Below are 26,084 nucleotides of genomic sequence, written 5' to 3' on the forward strand. Positions count from 1 at the left end.
CACAAAAATAAACTCAAAATAGATTAAAGACCTAAATGTAAGGCCAAACAGTATAAAACTCTTAGAGGAAAACATAGGCAGAACACTCTATGACATACATCAAAGCAAGATCCTTTTTGACCCACCTCCTAGAATCATGGAAATAAAATCAAAAATAAACAAATGGGACCTAATGAAACTTAAAAGCTTTTGCACAGTGAAAGCAACCATAAAGAAGACAAGAAGACAAGCCTCAGAATGGGAGAAAATACTTGCCAATGAAACAATGGACAAAGGATTAATCTCCAAAATACACAAGCAGCTCATGTAGCTTAATACCAAAAAAGCAAACAACCCAATCCACAAATAAGTGGAAGACCTAAATAGACATTTCTCCAAAGAAGACATGCAGATGGCTAACAAACACATGAAAAGATGCTCAACATCACTAATCATTAGAGAAATGCAAGTCAAAACCACAATGAGGTATCACCTCACACCAGTCAGAATGGTTATCATCAAAAAAATCTAGAAAAAAAATGCTGGATAGGGTGTGGAGAAAAGGGAACTCTCCTGCACTGTTGGTGGGAATGTAAGTTGGTACAGCCAATATGGAAAACAGTTTGGAGGTTCCTCAAAAAACTAAAAATGGAACTACCATATGACCCAGTAATCCCACTATCTGGCATATACCCAGAGAAAACCATAATCCAAAAAGAAACATGTACCATAATGTTCATTGCAGCACTATTTACAATAGCCAGGACATGAAAGCAACTTAAATGCCCATCAACATATGAATGGATAAAGAAGATGTGGCACATATACACAGTGGAACATTACTCAGCCATAAAAAGGAATGAAATTGAACTATATGTAATGAGGTGGATAGACCTAGAGACTGTCATACAGAGTGAAGTAAGCCAGAAAGAGAAAAACAAATACTGTATGCTCACTCATACATATGGAATCTAAAAAAATGGTACTGATGAACCCAGTGACAGGGCAAGAAAAAAGATGCAGATGTAGAGAATTTGACTTGAGGATACAGGGTTGGGGTGGGGGGGGTGAAGGGGAAGCTGGAACGAATTGAGAGAGTAGCATAGACATATATACACTACCAAATGTAAAATAGATAGCTAGTGGGAAGTTGCTGTATACCAAAGGGAAATCAACTCGATGATGGGTGATGCCTCTGAGGGCCAGGACAGGGAGGGTGGGACAGAGTTGTGGGAGGGAGGGGATGTGGGGATATATGTATAAATACAGCTGATTCACTTTGGTGTACCTCAGAAGCTGGTACAAGAGTGTAAAGCAATTACATTCCAATAAAGAGCTTAAAAAAAAGTCAATCAAGGAAAGTTTTCATAGATGATTATTACCTACAATGCACAGCTATACAGGACTTTGTGAAATTTAAAAGGAGGACATTTTGGTCTGATGATTAAATTACTTAGATTCTAGATTGGAGTTTATGATTTTTTTTGAGATTTTTTTTGCTGTTGTTATTGAGGTAAGGTTCCACCTGAAATCAAATATGTATGCCATGGTTATGTGGGTTACATGCATGAAGGTGTGAACAGCTGTATATCACCCCAAAATTCATGAATAAATATCCTTTCCATGGACAAACAATCCCAATAGGCGTGTGTGTGTGTGTGTGTGTGTGTGTGTGTGTGTGCGTGTAAAACTTAACAAGTAGATACAATGCTTTATGTTAGAGCCAAACAGACAATAACAACTGATATACTCATGAGGAGGAATATGAGGATGGGGTAAATATTGTGGGGTTGCTGCTCTCCTGATATGAAGACTTATAAAGCTAATGTAATGAAGATAGTGTCGTGTTGGTGTGTGGATAGACAAAGAGATGAATGGAAAAGAGTTGAGGGTCCAGTAGGGGCATGGAAACATGATGTATGACTGTGCTGGTACCGCAGATCTCAGGGGAAGGTGACTGCCATTGGAACAACTGGCAGTCCTGGTTGAAAAAAAAGAAAGGAAAAGGAAAGGAAAGGAGAAGAGAGGAGGGGAAAAGAAAAAAAGAAAAGCTTTCCCTAACTCATGCAAAACACAAAATCAATTCTAGATGGACTGATGATGTAAATGTGAAACACAGGAAAACTATAAAATTTTTTAAAGACCATATAAGAATATCTTCATGATCTCAGGGTGGGGAGAACTTCTTAAACAACCTACAAAAAAGGCAAATCGTAAAATAAAAGAGCGATTCATTCTAACGTTAAAATCAAAACACGCCCTAATGAGAGCAAAAGTCACAAATTATAAAAAAAAAAAATTGTAACAAAAACAAAGGAAAAATACCAGCAAAATATATTAAAAATGCTTACACTTCAGCAAGAAAAATACAAACAACCTGGCAGAAAAATAGGCAAAAGATATCACTATGCATTCCACACAGAAGAAAACAGAAATAGTCAATAAACTATGAAAAAATGCTCACATACATCCATACTAAGAGAAATGTAAGTTACAACCATGGTGGGATAACATTTCACATCCACCAGATTGGCAACAGAAAGTAGGACATGAACAACTGTGACAGCTCTCATTCAATTCTGGTGGAATGTAAAGTTGGATGAACCACTTCATAACACAGTTTGGTACCATCTGTATAGATGAACATAGGCATCCTCTGAGGTACATGCCCAACCTACACTCTAGGACCTAGAGAACTCCTTATATGTGCCCCAGAAGACATGTATGAGATCGTTCATTATATCCCCAGATAGGAAAACCTCACTGTCCAACAACAGCAGATTGATAAATAAGTTGTGATATAGACTTACAATAGAATATGGTAAAGCAATGAAAATAAAAGAACTCCAGCTACGCACATTAACATGGATGATTCTAACTCTGAATTTAAAAAACCTAATAACAATAGAATAGAGTATGAATCCATTTATATAAATTTCAGAGCAAAATCAATGCTTTTACTCTGTTTCTTTTTGTAGGAATGCATTTGCTGTAAGTCACAAGAGAATGATTATCCTTGAAGTCTGGGCATTAATCAGCCTGGAGCAGTTGAGAGAAAAGATGCAATCAGAAAAGGGTCCAACGGGAGCATCGATGATAATGACTGTGTTCTATTTTATAATCTTGGCAGCAGGTACACATCATTCTTTGCTATTCCTCTTTAATGTGTTCATAATGGCTTATGTACTACACATCACAGTAAAAGTATTGAGCAAAAAAAAAAAATCAAGCCATAGTAGAGTTCATTCAGCCTGATTCTATTATGATGTTTAAATCAAAATAAAACTAAGTAATGTATTGTTTAGGGATTCAAACATGGTGGGAAAGCCTAATGGCAAAAAAAAGAGGCAGGGATCAATGCCAAATTCAGATTACTGATTTTCCAATTACCTCTGAGGTGAAATAAGACATATGTGAGAGGGAAGGGACACACAGGGGCTTCTTGAGATTCTAGTGATGTCTCATCTCTGGAGATAGGTGCCAAATATATGGGCTTTTATTTTATTGCAGCCCACTAAACAGTTGTATACCTCAACATATCATTCATAGATATTTCACAATAAAATTTTGAAATACATTTCAACTTAATAAATAACCACTTAAGAAATAAAGAGTTTTCTGTGGATGACCTCTTTGAACTAACCCTAGGCATATTATATCTGCATTTTAATGAGAGACTATAGAAAATAAGGCCAAGCCTGGGCCATGTTAGGGGTGCCGTGGCAGAAGGATTTGGGTGACCTGAGAAAAAGTGCAAACTCTGATATTCCTTCTTCCTAAACGTTCTAATCTCAGCTCCTTTAGACACTGAGCTGCTAGAACCTTAAGGCTTGGTGATGTCCTCACATGGCCTTCTTGCCAACAGGCTTCCTGCATCACCCTTTAATCAAATGATGGGGCGAAGAGATAAGGACTTTTCGCAGGCTACCTCAGAGAGTTTGCTAAGCAAAGGCTGCGTGGACCAAAAAGTCGTAACACTACCCTGGACGAGAAGGCTTTTGCTTAAGAAATGACCCCCTTTCAATTCTTCCCATGTGCACATAGTATGGATTAAATAAGGCAGTTGTATGGTAATATAGAAATTACAAAAAACATTCTTCTTGAGGTTTGACAATGAAGCAGTAGATATGTATCTGCTACATAGTTGTTAGTTAAAGAAAGCATGTTCCAAATAATCAGTTGGTATTCATTAAAAGCACAATAATGCTCTTATTAAAGCTAAATTTAATACATGCCGTATTTGGAAGTAATTTCTTTACCATCACATAGAAACCTTTCCAGCTGTCCTTTTTTGTTGCACTGTTGACATTAAGTGGCGAATTAGAAGAATCTCTGATGAGAATTTCCTAAGGCTAGACATGTGTGCTTATTTTCAGTTCAAACCCACTCTCACTGATCTTCTTACTACATCTGCAAATCTCCCGAATGGATAGTTAAATTATAAGTAGAAATCATGTTATCATCAAATAACAGGTAGGGTAGGCTAGGTACTGTTTAATTTGGAAACGTGAAGAATAGAATTCTTAGGGAGTACACATAAACAAATAGATCTTGATTTCTCATCAGCTGCCATTAAAAACTCTTTGTTGTTTATTTTTTAAATTATTTACCTCTAAAAATTTCTACCTTTCAAATTTTGAGTTTTCTTTGCTGAAGTAAGTCTTACTAGTAACATTAGGTGGAGCAGAAAATAAAGCTATTATAATGTAGAGAAGGATTACCTGAGTTGGAGCACAAGGAAAAAACTCCATCTTCATTTCCATTAAAAATCGAGTATTTAATGCTGTCCCGAATTGAGTCAGTAGCAAAAGCTTTTATAGTCACAATAGAAGTACCTGTAAAAATTAAGTAAAAAAAAAAAAAAAAAAAGAAAAGAAAAGAAACTTAGGAAAAGAAAATTCATGGTAAAACAAGAGCAAACACTGAGTGGTTATTATTTGCCTACTATATTTTCACTTGTCATTCAGTCAATGATTACTTATTGAGTGTCTTCAATAAGGCAAGTCCCATGCTAGGTGCTGGGGATATAGTGCAAACAAGGTAGAGAGATCTGTCTTCTTGTTGGTTATTAACTGATGGAAGGAGATGAACAATAAACCATTAAAGAAATACATAAGGTAGATTTCAGATGTGCTAAGTTCCCTGCAAAGAAATAAACAAGGTTATGTGAAAGAAAATACTTTTTCTGCAGGGAGGCAGACACCTCTCTGCAGAGGCCTCAGAGGAATGACATTCCAGTTGAACTTTGAAGCATGAGAAGCCATGGAAAGAGCTGGGAGAAAAGGATTCTGGGAGAATGAAGAACAGCACACAGGCCCCGGGCTGGGAGAGGGCTTGGTTTGATGAGGCACAGTGAGTAGGAGATATGTGAACGCTGAAGACAGTGTCGAGGTGGGAGGGACCAGATTTTACTCTAAGTGCAATGTGAAGACATGGAAGCATTTTAAGGAAATGAGTAAAATCATCTGATTTGCTTTTAAAAGGCGTCAATCTGACTGCCATCTGGACAACAAGGCGGGGTTAAGGATGGAAAAGAGAGGCCAATCAACATAATATGGCAATAGACCATGCCAGAGACAACAACCTAGGATAGTGGGGTGGATGAAAAGAAGGGGACAAGTTAAAGACATATTTTGACACATTTACCTGAACATCGTATGGGACGTGGGAAAGAGGCAACAAGGGTATAAATATAAAAAATATTCCTTCAATCAGTTTCCAGTAGCGTTGTAGGCAAAAGCAACCCAACTAGAAAGTAACCAAGGTCTTAACTGCACGATACAGATTCATTCAAGAATTGTTAAGCAAGGGCAGGGGCATTAAAGAGAGAACTTCCAAGGGAAAAACAGAAATTGATTTAGGGGTAGGAATTAGAGAAGAAAGAAGGAAATCGTGTCAGTTTCTAGGAAACAAACTGATTATCAGCATAAAAGAATTAGCAAAGTTGATAGCGATAATAAGACAATTGGTACGATTAGAAACATGGTTTCACTGGAAGGGTTTTCAAGAATCCATCTGGGCCCCAAGTTAGTTCTTTGTTGTCTTCATTTCTAATACCTTATGCCCTTTGCTACTCACCTCTGCTTTGCTTCCTGTCTTGGTTGTTCATTTGTCTCCCTCCTATGACTGCCTGTCCTGTTTTATTTTTAAGTATTTTTATTTAATCAACTTTATTAAGGTAAAATTTACATACAACAATATACACATAGTTTAAGTATATAATTCTATATACTACACATACCTATATACAACCATACACACCTGTGTAGCCACCATCATGATCAAGATGTATAATATTTCTATCACTTCAAAAAGTTCTCTCAGACCCTTGGACATTCTACATTTGTTTATCCATTACTTATATATTAATATATGGGCATTTGGATTGTTTTCAGTATGGGGCTTATGAATAAAGCTGTTATGAACATTCACATAAAGGTGTCTGGTGGACACACATCTTCATTCCTCAGAGGTAAACACCTACAGTAAGTGCATGTTTAACTTGCATACACTATTAACTGCCAAAGTATTTTCCAAAGTGGTTATACCATTTTATTTATTTATTTATTTATTTATTTATTTATTTATTTATTTATTATTGAAGTATAGTTGATTTGTAATGTGTTAGTTCTTGGTGTACAGCAAAGTGATTCACTTATACATATATATATATATAGTCTTTTTCATTTTCTTTTCCATTATGATTTATTACAGGATATTGAATATAGTTCCCTGTGCTGTACAGTAAGATCTTATTATTTATCATGGTTGTACCGCTTTACATTCCTGCTAGCAATATACAGGAATTCCATTTGCTCTACATCCACTGGTATTGTCAGTCTTTTTAATTTTAGTTGTCCTAGTGAGTGTGCAGTAGTGTCTCACTGTGGATTTAATTTTAATCTCCCTAATGTCTGATGATGTTGAGCATCTTTTCATGTGCTTATTGGCCATTTCCAATCCCCTTTTTAGTTCATCTTTGTACTCTGCCTTTTTGTTTTCTATTTGCCCACCACTTCTGATAATTCTTTACTGGTCCTGACCTTCTTGTCTTAGGCCTATAACTTATGGCATTTATTTTAGACTCCCACTCTGGCAATGACCCTGCCCCTCCTCTGAACTTTCATCCTGACCTATAGGATGCTGCCTACTGGCAAAGGCATGCTGCAATGAAAGGGAGAGATGGGAATAAGGTGGATTCTATAGGAGGCTCTCTGACTGCTGAATATGTTTCATTGGGGGCCTGATATAAGATGGTATCAACAAGGCACCAGAGGAAAAGTGAAATGAAACATTTGATAAGGAAACAGGTGTCAGAGATCAGTACATATCAGGGCTCATTATCTCAGATGCCTTTGGGTAAAAGCAAGAAGCATGAACAAATGTCGGAGCCAGATCAGTGGAGGAGGCCAAAGCCTGCCTGATGCAACTAAGGCACTCAGCTTCAACTCATTACTGCCAGCAAGGAAAGCAGGCTTCAGGATACTTGGGATTCTGGTCTTCTCAAGAGAAGCTAAAAAAAAAAATCATATTTATTTTCATGTAAAATCTCCCAATTCCTAAATGTCAGGAAATATTTAACTTAGGAGGGAAAATAAGCCACCAAAGCACAGCTGTGGCTTGACTACAGTTCTGTGGGTTGAACAAAATACAGCTGTGGCTTGACTACAGTTTTTTGTCTGCCCATTTACCATTTCTGAAAGAGAACATGAATCTCTTTTTTTGTTACCAGCCCTTCTAGCTCTTAGATGGTGGTACTTATTTGTCACTTATGAACTTGTTCTGAACACACTTCAAGACTGGTCTTACTTCTCTGCTAAATTGGACTAAATTCCATGAGAGCAGAAAAGCTTTTCTATATATTTACATTCTATATATTTCTATAAATCTAGATTAGTTTTGCCTCTAGAATTTCACATAATTGCAAATCATATGATAACTGTCTTCTTTGCCTTAGCACATGTTTTTGAGAATCAAGAGTGTCGTTTTGTGTATCAAATGTTTGCTGCTTTGTATGTTCCAAGTGAAGGAACAAGAAAACAACTAAGTGAAGTGGAGATAAGCAATCTACCTGATAAAGAGTTCAAGATAATAAAGATGCTCAAAGAACTTGGGAGAAAAATGGATGAATACAGAAGTTTAACAATTTGAAGTTTTAAAAAAGAACCAAAAGGAGCTGAAGAATACAATAACTGAAATTAAAAATTCACTGGAAGGAATCAACAGTAGATTAGATGATACAGAGGAATGGATCACTGCTCTGGAAGACAGAGTATCAGAAATCCCTCAAGTTGAACAGAAAAAAAAATAAAAAAATAAAAAAATGAAGATAGTTTAAGAGGCCTCTGGGACAACATCAAGGTACATTAACATTCACATCATAAGGGTCCCAGAAGAAAAGAGAGAAAGAAAGGATCAGAGAACATATTTGAAGACATAATAACTGAAGACTTCCCTAAACTGGGAAAGGAAACACTTCCAGGTCCAGGAAGCACAGAGAGTCCCAAACAGGATCAACACTAAAGAGGATGACACTAAGACACATTGTAATTAAGATGTCAAAAATTAAAGAGAGAATGTTAAAAGCAGCAAGGGAAAATCAATGTTACATACAATGGAATCCCATAAGGCTATCAGCTGCTTTTCAGCAGAAGCTCTGCCGGCCAGAAGGAAGTGGCATGATATACTTAATGTCATGAAAGAGAAAGACTTACAACCAAGAACACTGTACTCAGCAACAGTCTCATTCAGATTTGAAAGAAAGATCAAAAGTTTTACAGATGAGTAAAAGCTAAAAGAGGAATCCAACTCCCTAAAACATGTTGAAGGGACTTCTCTAAGTGAGAAAGAAAAGGCCACAGCTAGAAGTATGAAAATTACAAACAGAAAAATTTCACTGGTAAAGGCAAATATACAGTAAAGGTAGTAGATCAACCATTTACACAGCTAGCATGGAGGCTAAAAACAAAAGTAGTCAAATCATCTATATGTACAATAAGTAGTTAAGGGATACATGAAAGAAAAAGATATAAAATATAATGTCAAAAACATAAAGCAAATATTAACAGACATAAAGGGAGAAATTGACAGTAATATGATAATAGTAGTGGACCTTAACATTGCATTTACCTCAATGGAGAGATCATCCAGACAGAAAATCAATAAGGATACACCAGCCTTAAGCAACACATTAGACTAGGTAGACTTAATAGATATTTATAGAACATTCTATCCCAAAGCAGCAGAAAACACATAATTTTCAAGTGCTTATCAATAGATGAATGGATACAGAAGATGTGGTATATATGTACAATGGAATATTGCTCAGCCATAAAAAGAAAGAAATCTTGCTAGTTGTGACAACATGGATGGACCTAGAGGGTACTATGCTAAGTGAAATAAGCCAGATAGAGACAGATAAATAATATACAATTTCACTTACATGTAGAATCTAAAAAAATAAAACTAATGAACAAACATAACCAAACAGAAACTGAATCATAGATACATACAAAGAACAAACAGGTGGTTGTCAAAAGGGATGAGAGAAATAGGTGAGGGAGATTAATTAGGAGGCACAAATTTCAGGTACAAAATAAATGAGTCATGAGTTTGAAATGTACAGTGTGGGGAATATAGTCCATAATTATGTAATATCTTTGTATTGTGACAGATGACAACTAGACTTATAATGGTGATAATTTTGAAAGATATAGATATATCTAACTCCTGTGTACCAGGGACTACCATACTGTTGCAGGTCCATTATACTTCAAAAACAAACAAACTCATAGAAAAAGATATCAGATTTATGGTTACCAGAGGCAGGGGGATGTTGAGTGGGGGAATTGGATGAAGGCAGTCAACAGGTACAAACTTCTGGTTATAAGATAAATAAACACTAGGGATTTAATATACAACACGATAAATATAATTAACACTGCTCAACATTATGAAAGTTGTTAGGAGAGTAAATCCTTGAGTTCTCACCACAAGGAGAAAAAAAATTTTTCTGTTTCTTTAATTTTGTATCTGTATGAGATAATGGATATTCACCAAACTTATCACAGTAATCATTTCATAATGTATGTATGTCAAATCCTGATGCTATACACCTTAAACTTATACAGTGTTGTATGCCAATTATATCTCACTAAAACTGGAAGAAAAAATTGTTCTTTTGTACACAGCAGGTGCTTAATAAGTATGGAAAGATGGGAGATAATAGAGAAGATAGAGAGAAGAAGTAAGGAAAAGAGGTGATCACTCAAGTGTTACAGCCCAAGAGATTAGAAAAATGCTTCTCTGCCTACAGGACCCTTCTAAAACAATAGCAATTTTTAAAAAAATTACTCACTTCCAGCAAACATCACTCTCGATGGTGAAAAACTGAAAGCATTTCTACTAAGATCAGGAACAAGACAAGGACATCCACTCTCACCACTCTTATTCAACATAGTTTTTGGAAGTCCTAGCCATAGCAATCAAAGAAGAAAAAGAAATTAAAGGAATACAAATTGGAAAAGTAAAACTGTCATTGTTTGCAGATGAGATGATACTATACATAGAAAATACTAAAGATGCCACCAGAACACTACTAGAGCTAATCAACAAATTTGGTAAAGCTGCAGGGTATAAAATTAATGCACAGAAATCTCTTGCATCCCTATACACCAACAATGAAAAATCAGAAAGAGAAATTAAGGAAACACTCCCATTTACTATCATAACAAGAAGAATAAAATACCTAGGCATAAACCTACCTAAGGAGGCAAAAGACCTGTACTCAGAAAACTATAAAACATTGATGAAAGAAACACTTATGAAAGATGACATAATCAGATGGAAAAATATACCATGTTCTTGGATTGGAAGAATCAATATTGTGAAAACGACTATACTACCCAAAGCAATCTGCATATTCAATGCAATCCCTAACAAATTACCAATGGCATTCTTCACAGAATTAGAACAAAAAATTTACAATTTGTATGGAAACACAAAAGTTCCTGAATAGCCAAAGCAATCTTGAGAAAGAAAAATGGAGCTGGAGGAATCAGGCTCCCCAACTTCAAACTATACTACAAAGCTACATTAAACAAGTATGGTACTGGCACAAAAACAGAAATATAGATCAATGGAATAGGACAGAAAGCCAAGAGATAAACCCATGCGCATATGGTCACCTTATCTTTGAGAAAGGAGGCAAGAACATACAATGAAGAAAAGATAACCTCTTCAATAAGTGGTGCTTGGAAAACTGGACAGCTACATGTAAAAGAATGAAATTAGAACACTCCCAAACACCACACACAAAAATAAACTCGAAATGGATAAAAGACCTAAAGTAAGACCGGACACTACAAAACTCTTAGAGAAAAACATAAGAAAAACACTCTTTGACATAAACCACAGCAAGATCTTGTTTGACCCATCTCTTACAGTAATGAAAATAAAAACAAAAATAAACAAATGGGACCAAATTAAACTTAAAAGCTTTTGCAAAGCAAAGGAAACCATAAATATGATGAAAAGACAGCCCTCGGAATGGGAGAAAATATTTGCAAATGAAGCAATGGACAAAGGATTAATCTCCAAAATATACAAGCAGCTAATGGAGCTCAATATCAAACAAACAAAAAACCCAATTAAAAAAATGGTTGAAGGCCTAAATAGACATTTCTCCAAAGAAGGCATACAGATGGCCAACAAACACATGAAAAAAATGTTCAGCATCACTAATTATTAGAGAAATGCAAATCAAAAGTGCAAACAGGTATCACCTCATACCAGTCAGAATGGTCATCATCAAAAAATCTACAAACAATAAATGCTGGAAAGGGTGTGGAGAAAAGGGAACCCTCTTGTACTGTTGGTGGGAATGTAAATTGATACAGTCACTGTGAAGAACAGTATGGAGGTTCCTTAAGAAACTAAAAGTAGAACTACCAAGTGACCAGCAATTCCACTACTGGGCATATACCCTGAGAAAAACATAAGTCAAAAGGACATATGTACCCCAATGTTCATTGCAGCACCATTTACAATAGCCAGGACATGGAAACAACCTAAATGTCCAATGACAGATGAATGCATAAAGAAGATGTGGTACATGTATACATTGGAATATTACTTGGCCATAGAGAGTGAAATTGGGTCATTTGTAGAGATGTACCTAGAGTCTGTCACACTGAGTGAAGTAAGTCAGAAAGAGAAAAATAAATATCGTATATTAACGCATATATGTGGAATCTAGAAAAATGGTACAGATGAACCTATTTCCAGGGCACTAATAGAGACATAGACTTACAAAACAGACATGTGGACACAGGGTGGGAAGAGGAGGGTGTGATGAATTGGGAGATTAGGATTGACATATATACACTACCATGTGTAAAACAGACAGCTAGTGGGAACCTGCTGTAAGTCACAGCAAGCTCAGCTTGGTGCTCTGTGATGACCTAGATGGGTGGGATGGGGGTGGGTGGAAGGGAGGTCCAAGAGAGAGGGGATATATTTATACATACAGCTAATTCATTTCATCGTACAGCAGAAACTAACACAACATTGTAAAGCAACTATACTCCAACAAAAAAATACTCAATGCAAGAACACTACTTCTGATAGTGGGATTTGCAGTAGTTAAAAAAATAGCACTTATTCAAGATCTCTGCTAGGTTTCCTCATTGAATCCTACTGTGTAGGGCCTAGGAACAAGCTTGAAAACCATCCTGATAAAGTTCATAGTAAAGACAATCCCTAAATGAAGTCAAATTGATATATATATTTTTTCCTGGATATGTAAAAGCTTTTCACTAAAAAGCAGAGAAGAAAGAAAAGGCCCTGGAACAGACAATATTCTCCCCAGGAGCCTTTTCAACACTCAACACTAAAATAAAAATTCAATGATCACTATAAATATTAAGGAAACAGGTATGTGATACTGTCTACAAAACTGAAAATTCAGTGAAAAAGGCATAAAGCATTATTTATTAAAATCATTTATTCAAGTTTCCAAATAATTATTCTTTTCAAGCCAGTTATGAAGTCATTCAGTCACAAAATAAAGATTTTAATCAATCTTTTTGAATAAAGTTACTACATATGTTGGGAACTCTCAAATTGCATTATAATCCGGTGCTTATTTTGTTACATTTCAGAAGACCTTGTTAATATGAAAATGTCTTACTTTTTTTGGTAGGAATGTGCATTCACAGTAGTACAGTACATTTTACCTCCAGTGTTAAATCAGAGTTATGTGCTTCTTGATACAATTTATTTTTTAAACAAAGAAAATTTTATTTCAACTGGCTTGTTACATATTCTTAAGAATGGCAGTAAGAAGAGAAACAGCTATGAAGACAAGATGTACAATCTTGCTGATGGCCTTTCCTTCATGGGTTTGAATGCTTATTATATGCCCAATTACCAAAGAAAACATGGAGACTGCTTGCATGTAAAAGAATAAAGACGAGTAGAGAACTGCAAATAAGAATCACATATGGCCTTTCTCATGAAAGGGACAATTCTATTTTTATTGCAAAAAAAATGTTCATAACATCAAATGAAAGCGTAGCACACAAAGAATTTTATTCAATGAAAATACTTCAAATTAGATGCTAAAGTCAGCAAAGAGCTGCAAGTATTTAAATATGTTCTTCCTTTCATGAAGTTTAAATTTGAGATTGCTGGAAAAAAGAGGAAGTAACTAAAGGGTCTTGAATTCTTCTAGGTCTTGGCTTACTGTGCACATTTTCAATAAAAGTCTTTCTCTGGGAATCAAAATAAAATTTACAATTACAGTTACTGCTCATTTCACATCAAGGTCGGAATGGTAAAACATAAACACCAACACTGTACCTTCAATTTCCATGATGTAAGTGAAACATTTGAAAAAAATTTACCTTTCACATTTTCTGGCTTTTATGAATATCATTTTAAGTCTAACATTGCATCAAAAAATTACCACACATTTAATGTTCTTATTCTTTTCTTCTTTACAAAAATACTGTTAAAACACTAACACCACCGATGGCAACAGTGAACTATCCATTTAAAGACAGAATTATATAACAATAAATGCAATGGGATTATAAAAATCAGTATGTGTGGACACATTTAGGTGAAATAATTATGAGAACATTTTATTCAGGGTTGTCCCTGAGTAAATAATTCTAGAGTTTTACCTTTGTTATTTCTAAGCAATGCAAGCATTTTCTTATCGATGACTGACTTGAGAAACAGATTTTGTTTTAACATTTCGATGATTTTTGAAATACCTATTATATCTTAAATGTCCAGCCACTGAAACACTTGAACATATTTCAATCATTTAAGAAAAATGTTTGGAGTGACATCAGCAAGATGACTGGATAGAAAACCCTAGACCTATTCCCCCATAGAGATACAGTCTAACAACAAAAGTAGCTGGTCTAAAAAGTCTTTATGAAGCCTCCAGGCCAAAAGGAAGCAGGATGATTTATTCAAAGTGCTGAAAGAAAAAACTGCCACCAAGAATATTATATCTAGCAAAACTGTCCTTCAAAAATGAAGAAGAAATAAAGACCTCCAATAAACAAAAGCTCAGAGAGTTCATCACCACTAGATCTGCCTCAGAAGAAATGCTGGGGGAAGTCCTTCAAGTTGAAATGAAAGGACTCTAGACAGCAACAAGAAAGTATACCAAAATAGAGTGCTCTTTTATAAAGGTAAATCTGCAGACAAATATCAAATCCTGTAACACTGTAATGGTGGTACATAAATCACTTTTAATTCTGGTATAAAATTTAAAAGATAAAAGCATTAAAAATAACTTTATAAAACTATGTTAATGCGTCAAAATATAAAAAAGATGTAACTTGTGAAACTGATAACATAATGTGGGAGGGAGAAGTAAAGGAGCAGCATTTTTGTGTGTGATTAAAGTTAAGTTGTTATCAGTTTAAAGTAGATTGCTAAAACTAAAAGATGTTTTATGTAATCCCCAGGGTAACCACAAAGAAAACACCTATAGAACAAACACAAAAGCAAATAAGAAGGAATTCAAAGCTTGCCACTTCGAAAAATCAGTGAAATACAAAGGAAGGCAGCAAGAAAAGAGGGACAATATAACTACAAAACATACAGAAAACAATTTTAAAATGTAAATACTCTGTCCCTCTTGATCAGTAATTACTTGAAACATAAATGGATCCCCAATCAGAAAACACAGAGTGGCTGAATGGATTAAAAATAACCCACAAGTTCCAACTGCATACTGTCTATCGGAGACTCATTTTAGGTATAAGGACACCCATAGGCTGAAAGTGAAAGGATGGAAAAAGATATTCCATGCAAATGGTACCCCAAAGACAACAGGGATGGCTGTACTTATATCAAACAAAATAAAGTTTAATTTAAAAACTGTCATGAGACAAAGAAAGACATTATATTAAAAAAAAGGTCTATTCACCAGGAAGATATAGCAATTATAAGTATATATGCACCTAACAGTAGAGCACCCAAACATATGAAATGAACATTGAGAGAACTGAAGGGAGAAATAGATAGTAACACAATAATGGTAGGATATTTCAATACCTCACTTTCAATAATGGATATATCAATGAAACAGAAGATTAATAGGGAAACAGAGGACTTGAACAACATTATAGACTAGTTGGACCTAACAGACAAATACAGAAGACTTAACAGTAGCAGAATACACATTCTCAGGTGTATTACACGTTCCCAAGTGTATCCTCAAGTGCACATGGAACATTCTCCAGGACAGATCATGTGTTAGGCCACAGAATCTGAACAAATTTAAGATTATACCAACTATCTTTTCTGACTACAATGGAATGAAACTAGAAAAAAAAAAACAGCAAAGAAAAACTAGAAAATTCACAATTACATGGAAATTAAATAACATGCTCTTGAACAACTAACAGGGAAAAGAAGAAATCTAAAGAAAAGTTAGAAAATATCTTGAGACAAATGAAACAAAAAGAAAACATATCAAAAACAGGAGATACAGCAAAAACAGTACTATAGGGAATTTTATAGCAATAACTACCTTTAGCAGTAATTGCAAATCAGTAACATAGCTTTATACCTCAAGAAACTTAAAAAAAGAGGAACAAACTGAAAACAAAGCAGGAAGGAATTAAAAAAATAAAGATTAGAGCAGAAATAAGTACAACAGTACAAAAACAATTAAAATCAATTAAACTGAGTTTTTTTAAAAGATCAAAAAAAATGGACAATTCTTAGCTAGAAAAGAAAAAAGATCTCAAGAAAAATCAGAAATGAGAGGGGACACATTAAAACTGATGACAGAAACAAAAAAACATAAGATACTATGATTAACAATTATACAAAAAAAGAAAAAACAACAACTATACACCAACAAATTAGATAACCTAGAAGAAAAGGATAAATTTATAGAAACATACACCCTACCAAAATCAAATCATGAAAAAAGAAAAAAATTGAACAGATCTGTAACTGGTTAGGAGATTGAATCAGTAATCAAAAACCTCCCAATAGAGAGGAACAGACAGCTTCACTGGTGAATTCTACCAAACACATGAAGAATTAACACCAATTCTTCTCAAACTCTTCCCCCCAAGTTAAAGAGGATAGAACACTTCCAAACCTATTTTATGAGGTCAGTATTACTCTGATACCAAAACCAGATAGACACTGCAAGAAAAGAAAACTACAGACCAATAGCCCTGGTGAATATAGTTGCAAAGATCCTAAACAAAATATTAGCAAAGTAAATTCAACAGCATATTAAAAGAATCATGTGCCATAACCAATTGGGACTCATAACTGGGATGCAATGATGGCTCAACATGTAACAATCAATGCGATATACCACATTAACAGAACAGAGGATAAAACCTCACATTATCATCTTAATACATGCAGAAAAAGCATTTGGCAAAATTCAACAATCTCATGATAAACACACTCAATAAACTAGAATTATTATAAGGAAATTACCACAAAATAATAAATGCCATATATAAAGAAACCAGAGGTAACATCCTGCTCAATGGTGAAAAACAGAAAGCTCTTCTACTAAGCTCAGGGGCAAGGCAAGGATGTCCACTCTTGCCACCTCTATGTGATATAGTACTGGAAATCCTAGTTGGGGAAATTAGGTTTTGAAATTAAAGGCATCCAAATAATAAAAGAATTAAAATTATCTCTGTTCTCATGACATGATGACATGATCTTATATGTAGAAAACCTTACCCAATCTACAAAAAATCAGTTGCATTTCTATGCACTAACAAAGTACAATCTATAAAAGAAATTAGGGAAACAATCCCAATTACAATAGCATCGAAAAATAATTAGAAGTAAACTTACCCAAGGATGTGAAAGTCTTATACACTAAAAAGTACAACACATTGTTGAAAGGAATGAAAGACAAACCAAATAAGTGGAAATATATCCTGTGTGCATGAAATGGAAGACTTAATATTGTTAAAATGTCTGTACTCCCCAAAAGAATCTACAGAATTAATTCCTATCAAAATCCCAATGGCATTTTTTGCAGAAACAGAAAAAAAACTTTAAATTTATATGAAACCTCAAAGTACTCTGAATAGCCAAAACAAGCTTGAGAAAGAAAAGCAAAGCTGGAGGCCTCGCATTCCTGACTTCGAAACATATTACAAAACTACAGTAATCAAAACAGTATGGTACTGATATAGAGAGAGAGATATAGACCAATGGAACTGAACAGAGATTCCGCAAGTAAACTTTCACATATATTTTCAAATGATCTTTAACAAAGATGCCAAAGCTACACAGTAGGAAAAGGATAGTCTATTTAACACATGGTTTAAGAAAACGGGATACCCACATTCAAAAGAAATGTATTTGAATATCTTACACCATACCTTTTAAAATAATTAAAAATGGATTTAAATCTCCTAGAAGAAAACACAGGGGAAAAGCTTCATGACATTGGATTTGGCAATAATTTCTTGGATAAGAGAGCAAAAGTACAGGCAACAAAAGCAAAAACAGGTGAATAAGACTACATGAAAATAAAAAGCTTCTATGCAGCAAAGGAAATAATCAACAGAGTGAAACACAATCTATGGAATGGGAGAAAATATTTGCAAACTATATTTCTGATTAGGGGCTAATCTCTAAAATAAATGCAGAACTCCTACAGCTCAACAGAAAACAAAACCAATTGAAAAATAAAGTACTTGAATAAATGTTTCTTCAAAGAAGATGTACAAATGGCCCAAGGGTACATGAAAAGATGCTCAATATCACTAATCATCAAGGAAATACAAATCAAAACCACAATGAGATATCACCTCACACCAGTTAGGATCCCCACCATTGAAAAAAAACAAGAACAAAAACACCCAGAAAATAACAAGTGTCAATAAAGGTAAGGAGAAATTGGAACCCTTGTACACTGTTGGTGGAAGTGTAAAATGGTATAGCCACTATGGAACACAGCATGGAGGATTCTCTAAAAATTAAAATTAGAACTACCATATGATCCAGCAATCCTACTTCTGGGTATATGAGAGTGATTCAAAAGTTATCCACACTCTGGCTGTAGAATTTATTTTAATTAACTTTTACAAAAGACAAATACATCATTTTCTGACATAATCTCCTTGCTTTTCAATAAACTTTGTCCATATGTCAGCAAACTTTCGTATTCCCTCATTAAAAACTGTTTTAGGCTGAGCTGCCAGCCACGAATGAACTGCTGTCTTCACTTCTTCATCAGAAGTGATTCTTCATCCTTGTAGGGCTGCTTTCAGGGAACCAAACAGGTGAAAGTCCAATGGAGCAAGATCAGGACGATAGGGAGGATGCTTTAACACCTCAAAACGAAATTTTTGTAGAGTGTCAACAGTGTGGGCAGAAGTGTGCGGATGTGCATTGTCATGCAAGATCACAATGCCCTTGGATGGCAGTCCCCTGCGTTTAATCTAAAGTTAAGGTTTCAGCACAAACATTTTTGAAACCTAAATCTGTCATGGATTATTTCATAGGCAGAGCCATGGCTGATTTGCAAAATGATTTGCCACATAACCCATTGTCACTTGTATATCCTACAGAATCATTTCATGTGTACACTCAATGTCATCAGCCATGGACGTGGATGGGCGTCTGGCTCCTTCTTGATGGCTAACACTTGTGCGGCCTTCCTTGAACTTCTCTATCCATTTGTACACACTTTTTCTTGACAAAACAGTTTCTCCATACTGCACACAAAGTCTCCAATAAATAACGCCACCAGGTACACCCTCAGACCATAAAAAAACAAATCACTGCACGCTGCTCTTCTTTTGTACAGATCACAAGTGGGGCATCCATTTTTGCTCGCACTGCAGTTACAAATGAACTGATGTAACACATTCACACCTGCACAGCAGTGACTGGGGAGACAGTAGCCTTGAACAGAAAGCGCTGATAAGACAAGTGCGGCCAACAGAAGTTTTAATATAACTGGAGTGTGGGTAACTTTTGACCTACCCTCGTATATCCAAAGAACTGAAAACAGGATCTTAAAGACATATCTGCACATCAATGTTTATTTCTAAATTATTTACCATAGCCATCAGGTGGAAACAAACTAAATGCCTTTCGGTGGATAAATGGATAAAGAAATGTGCTATAAACATACAATGGTATAGTACTTGACCTTAGAAAAGAAGGAAATCCTGTCTTACAGCACAACATGGATGGACATTATGTGAATAAGCCAGCCACAAAAAGACAAATATTGCATGTCTCCACTTATACAAAGTATCTAAAATACTAAAACCCTTAGAAGCAAAGAGTAGAATAGTTCTTGCTTGCAGTGGAGGGAGGGGAAAGATTTGTCCAATGAGTATAGAGTTTCAGTTTTGAAAGATGAAAAAAGTTGGAGAAATCCACTGCACAATGATATATGTACTGTCAACACTACTGTACTGTGACCTTAAAATGGTTAAGATGGTAAATTTTATGTGTTTCTTACCACCATGAAAAAAAAAAAGAATTGATTTTTCCTTCCCACCTTCTCATCATCAAAAAATGACTGAACATATGCTACTAGGGCTTTCCAAGGATTTCACCCCGGGATGAGACAAAGCATGGAAAATGCTCAAAATGAATAATTTTCCAAAATTTGTGAACAGATGAAGACCATGTTTTAAAATGTAAATGGCATGCAATCTTGAACACATTTACTTTTGTGAACACCTAAGGAAATTAATAGAGGAAGTCATAAAAAGTGCTTATTGACTTTTTATGTACTTTAGAAAAAGAGAAATGTGGAAAAAAACCAATATAGAATTAATACATGCAATGAGAAGTAAACAGAATTGATTAATCCTGAAATTTATTTTTAACAGGATTATGGATTTTAGTGGGCAACTTTTTTAAAGGGAGTGATTATCTGTAAATGGCTGCATTTAATCATTTGAAAATGCACTCATAACAACCTTGAGAAACAGTGCTAAAATGATTCCTGGATGCTCCTACTTCCTATCCAGTTTTGTAATTTACAGAAAACTAAAACGTGAAGATTCAAAACATGAGCTTGAGAATTTTCACTGTTGCTTTAATGTTAGATCAGATTCCAGATCTTGCCTGTGGACCGGCCGCTGCTCATCTCCCTTCAATTTCCAGCCATGCCCTGTCTAGGCTGCATTTCCAGGTTGATAATCAGACTTGACATCCCCTGCACTTATAAGACCTGTTGTTGGCGAGGTTTCAAGATGGAGGTGACTGGGTGGCTGACCAAGAGGCAGAGGTGAAGGCCCCTACGAAGTCAAACAGGCCGAGAATCGTGCCCTCGCCACTTCTCACAGTCACAGGAGCCCAGCAGAAGTGTTTTTAGGTTTTGTTTTATTGTTTTTTAAACAAGCAAGTAAACCACACAAATTGTCAACATGGGATGGAGATCTACATCATCCACCAAGAGTGGAAAATTTATGAACCCCACACACCAAGCCAGAAAAGAGGCTCGGAAGATAAAGTTAAAGAAGAAAAAAAAAAATAGCACATGATGGTACGAGCTGCCGTTTTAAAGATGAAGGATCCCAAACAAATTAGCCAAGACACGGGAAAACTGGATGAAATGGGGTTTAACCCAGTGCAACAGCCACAGTTAAGTGAGAAAGTGTTGAAAGACAAGCATAAAAAGCTACGTGAAACCTTTGAACGTATTCTATGACTCTATGAGAAAGAGAATCCAGGTATTTACAAAGAATAGAGAAAACTATAAGTAGAATATGAACAGGAGAGGGCTCAACTTAGTCAATATTTTGATGCTGTCAAGAATACTCAGGGAAAATTTCCTGCCAAGCTGGCGGGTAATCCCTTTGTCGGTGTCACGAGCCAGCCTTGGAAGTGTTTTCTGCCGCTGTCCTGGTTCATCCGCTAAACTGCATCGTCGCTGTGTCCCAGCATATGGGCATCAGCAAGAACAGGGACCTTCCCTGGCCCCCGCTCAGGAATGAATACAGGTATTTACAAAGAATGACCACAACCTCTTCAGTAGAAGGTAAACAAAATTTGGTGATTTGGGGTAGGAAGACCTGGCTCTCCGTTCCAGAGAAGAACCGACCTTTAAAGGACAGAACTAATATAGTTCTTAGTAGAGAACTCACGGAACCTCCACAGGGAGCTCATTTTCTCGCCCGAAGTCTGGATGATGCCTTAAAACTTATTGAGCAACCAGAATTAACAAATAAAGTGGACATGGTTTGGATAGTGGGAGGCAGTTCTGTTTATAAGGAAGCCATGAACAAGCCAGGCTATGTTAGACTGTTTGTGACAAGGATCATGCAGGAATTTGAAAGTGACACATTTTTTTCCAGAAATTGATTTGGAAAAGTATAAACTTCTCCCAGAATATCCAGGTGTTCCTTCTGATATCCAGGAGGAGAAAGGCATTAACTACAAATTTGAAGTATATGAAAAGGACAATTCATGTGAAAGTGTTCTCTGATCTATTTCAAGCTTCCTCCTCCCCCGCAAAAAAAGAAAAAAGAAAAAATTATGTATTTTTTGTTGTAGAGACTTTTGTTGACTGTAGATCTATGGAGAGTTATTTCTATGCAAGGTACTTTTATTCCCTACTAATCTTAACTAGACTGTGTCAGATATTATTTGTGAAACATTTCTTGCTGTAACTGCCTGAATGCCCATCAAGGGTCAAGAATAGGTTACCAGCACCTGCCTAGGGTAGAATATATACCAAGACAGCTCAAAGCGTAAGAATCTCCCGGTAGTACGAGTTGAAACCAGAGCCTATGGAGCTAGGAGCTAGGAAGATGAGTCCAAAAGTCAGAAATGCATTATAAACAAAAGAGCTAGCATTCAGTTATTAAAATTAGATCAAAAGAGTGACTCTGAATTACTCTGTATCACATTTCTGAAAAAAGATTCTGTTTACCCAGACTAGGAGTCAGTAAGTTGAAAACTCCAGAATATTCCACAGGGATAGTAAAGAGGCAGGTACGAAACTACCTTTTTGATGTTTAAAGGAGAAGGTCTGAGACCTTTAAAAACTTTGTTTCTGCTCTTCAGTGAGACACCATGGCATGCTACAATGATAGAACAAGAATTGGCTGCTCCTTACAAAAAAGAATAATCTAATATCAAGCATAATGGCTAAAATTAAAAATTCAAAGAGGTAATAAATTTAGAATGAATATTGCTAGAAACCAAAATTAGTAAGTTAGGAACTAAACTTCACAGAATTAAAAAATGAAAATTAAAACATGTCTTACCCATCATGTTAGCAAGGATTTAGATTATTACATATCCAAAAAAAGAAAGCATTTCTGCCTTATAAATTGGTACAACCTTTTTTTAAAATTCAAAACATTCTGGGTTTGGACCAGAACTTCCACTTCTAGAAATTAATCCTGAACAAAGAGATGGACCCAAGAGTATTTGTTGCAAAAATGTTTTTAAACTTGAAAACAGCCCAAATGTTGATTGATAAGAAACAACTAACCAGTATGTGTATAAAATGTAACATCCGCATCAGTTAAAAAGAATGAAATACTGACAGAAAAAAGCCAAAAAATTGCTAAGTAAAAGAAGCAAATTGTGTATAATACTCAAAATGTTCAATAAATGTTCACGTGTGGGAAAAGCACGCTGCAAACTGTGGACAGTATCAGAGTTAGGAGTGTTATTTTCTGCATTAGGTATGTTGGTTGTGATTAGATTTTTTTGAAGTATTGTGTGCTTATGTTCATGAAAAGTTACTTAAGAAGTAAATTGAGACCTTAAAAAAAAAAAAGAAGAATGCTCAGCATGTGGAAGTGGAGAGTATTGCTTTACCAGATATGCCACACGCTCCTTCCAACATCTTGATTCAGGACATTCTACTTTCTGGTGCCCAGCCACCCTCCGTCCTTAAGAAGACCTCAGCCTATGGACCTCCAACTCGGGCAGTTTCTATACTTTCTCTTCTTGGACACGGTGTTCCACGCTTGCCCCTTGGCAGCAAACCTCCCGGTCCTCCCCCTGGTCCACCTCCTCCTCGTCTTGCAAATGTATGGCCGTAAAGTGGGCTTTGCCCTAGATCTTCCCTCTCATAGGCGAGATGAAGACATGTTATATAGTCCTGAACTTGCTCAACGGGGTCATGGTGATGATGTTTCCAGCACCAGTGAAGATGACGGCTATCCTGAAGACATGCATCAAGGTAAGCATGATGCCAGTACTTATGACAGTGGCACTGACAGGTCAGATGGAGAAAGTGAAGGGGATGAATTTGTGTACCGTGAGGATAATGAGAGAGAAAGCAATGAAGAAAAAAAGTCAGGTCTGAGTGTACGATTTGCAGATATGCCTGGAAAATCAGGGAAGAAGAAGAACGTGAAGGAGCTGACTCCTCTTCAAGCCATGATGCTTCGAATGGCAAATCAGGAAAACCCTGAGGAGGGATGAGAAGTAGAGGACTTTTCAGAAGCTGATGATGAAGGTTCTGATGATCCTGAAGCAGAAAAGCAATCACAAAAACAGCACAAGGAGGAACCTCTTTCTGATGACACATCTACTGCTTCCTCACAGCGGCAGGCTCCTCCACGGTCTGTCCCTTCTTCTCAGATACAAGCACCTCCCATGCCAGGACCACCTCCTCTTGGACCACCACTTGCTCCACCTTTACGGCACCTCCAGGAGCTCCTCCAATCCTGAGACCACCTGGAATGCCAGGACTCCAAGGGCCTTTACCCTGACTTTTACCTCCAGCACCACCACAAGGTCGACCCCCTGGCCCTCCCCCAGGTCCACCTCCAGGTCTGTCTCCTGGCCCTCCTCCTCGGGGACCCCCACCAAGGCTATCTCCCCCTGAACCTCCGGGTATCCCTCCACCTCGTCCTGGCATGATGCGCCCACCTCTGGTGCCTTTACTTGGACTGCCCCACCTGGGCTTTTCCCATCAGCTCTCTTGCCGAACCCAGGGGTTTTAAGTACTCCACCCAACTTGATTCAGCAACCCAAGGTGGCTGATACAAGTGCAGCCACCATTGAGAAGAATGCCACAGTGACCACTGGTGCCAAGCCACAGATCACTAATCCCAAGGCAGAGATTACTCGACTCATGCCCACCATACTGACGGTACATTGGAAGAATAAAGGGAGATGACATTGTGATCCATTTTGCTACTCCCCAGAGAAAGTCAGAGGATGATTCTGCTGTACCTCTTGCCAAAGCAGCTCCCAAATCTGGTCCATTTGTCCCTGTCTCAGTACAAGCTAAGGATGATGTTTATGAAGCTTTCATGAAAGAGATGGAAGGGCTCCTGTAACAGCTTTTGATGCCAGAATAGGCTTCTGTTCACATCAGTGGTTCTTGGAGAAAGAGGCTCTTATTCAACTTAGGTGAAAGAGCTATTTTCACGGTCAGGGTATTTTTAATTTCAGTTCAAGGCATATCCTAACGCTTAGCCTTGTTGAGAATTTACTGCATATAAAAGAGGGTATTTCATTCAAAATAGATTGGTTATTGAGGCAGTGCTGCTAACATCCACCCCCTTCATACCACCATTTTCATCCCATTTGTTCCCCTATTCCAGTTCCCTGGAAACTTGTGATCCAGGGGATCTTTATCACTTCTTTGTTTTGACTCTCTTCTTGTGCGCTGTGGGCACGGGAGTAGAGATTTCTGAAAAACCAGTTTATTTCACCCCATCTGGTCTTTCATGTTTGAGTACTTTTTAATATTTTCTTGTAAATATTTTGTAATATTGTAGCAAAATGGATCACAATGTCATTTCCTAATACAAAGCAAGATATGTGGGAAGAAAATGTACAATTCTTTGATTAAAATTATTTCCCACTGACCTAAACTTTGAGTGTTTCGTGGAATAAATAATGTTCTACACAAAAAACCAAAAACAAAAAAAACAAAAAAAAAAAAAACACCTGTCCTTATTTTCTGTTCAACTGAGAGCCAGCCAGAATCCTGAGCCTGCTCGTGTCTAGAAAGAAAGGTTACACAATGTTTCTACATGCGTGATCAACTTTGGTTATGAGATACTCAGCACATTTCCAATGATTTCAAGAAACAAAATGTCCCCCCAAAATCTTAAAAATATGTTTCACTTAAATTATAAGAAATGCCTTTTATGATGTTAATTTTAATGAGTTCATTTGATTGTCACAGCAGCTCTTCAGGGAGACAGGATTGCTAGCCTCAAAATAATCTGAAAGCAGGGGGCAGCATCCACAAACAATAGGTGCTAATTAAAACCAGAAGGAAATTCTGATATTTCTAAGCGTTTTGTTGTTTTTGACTCACATATAAACAAAAATCCTTTGTAAACTTTAAAGTGCTGTAAATCACCAATGTCTAAATCTCTTTCAACTTTCAAAAACACAGTAGTCCTCTGATCTTCAGGGCTTTCCAAGCTATTGCAACAATCCTTTCTGTCCCGTCATGCCCAAGCCTTGTGAAAAATGGCTGAGTCCCCCGTCTCCACTTTATTCTGCACTTCTCTATACTCTGGCTTCTAAAAATATTAAGTTCTAGTGACTTAGTGCTCTTCACATTCACAATCCTCTCCTAAGCTGCTAAATTCTGTTTGGCTGCACACGATTCTTGTAACCAGCCACGG

At 36.4% G+C, this 26,084-nt stretch overlaps 1 protein-coding gene and 2 pseudogenes across 2 annotated transcripts in view; 2 read left to right on the top strand and 1 right to left on the bottom strand.

Annotated features, from left to right (window-relative positions):
- Positions 1 to 26,084, bottom strand: part of DCHS2 (dachsous cadherin-related 2) — a 279,417-nt gene that overhangs the window by 31,195 nt on the left and 222,138 nt on the right. The window contains exons 14-15 of one of the 2 annotated variants that reach the window (XM_057727665.1): positions 8,243 to 8,264; positions 4,701 to 4,817 (exon numbers count right to left, since the gene is read on the bottom strand). In XM_057727665.1, coding sequence (XP_057583648.1) covers positions 4,701 to 4,817; positions 8,243 to 8,264 — 139 coding nt within the window. The remainder of the gene's footprint in view (positions 1 to 4,700; positions 4,818 to 8,242; positions 8,265 to 26,084) is intronic. The other variant, XM_057727664.1, reaches the window with a different exon arrangement.
- LOC130849079 (WW domain-binding protein 11-like) lies at positions 20,895 to 24,776 on the top strand (annotated as a pseudogene).
- Positions 21,334 to 21,955, top strand: LOC130847982 (dihydrofolate reductase-like; annotated as a pseudogene).

Source organism: Hippopotamus amphibius, chromosome 3, assembly GCF_030028045.1.
Source record: "Hippopotamus amphibius kiboko isolate mHipAmp2 chromosome 3, mHipAmp2.hap2, whole genome shotgun sequence".
Lineage (NCBI taxonomy): Eukaryota > Metazoa > Chordata > Mammalia > Artiodactyla > Hippopotamidae > Hippopotamus > Hippopotamus amphibius.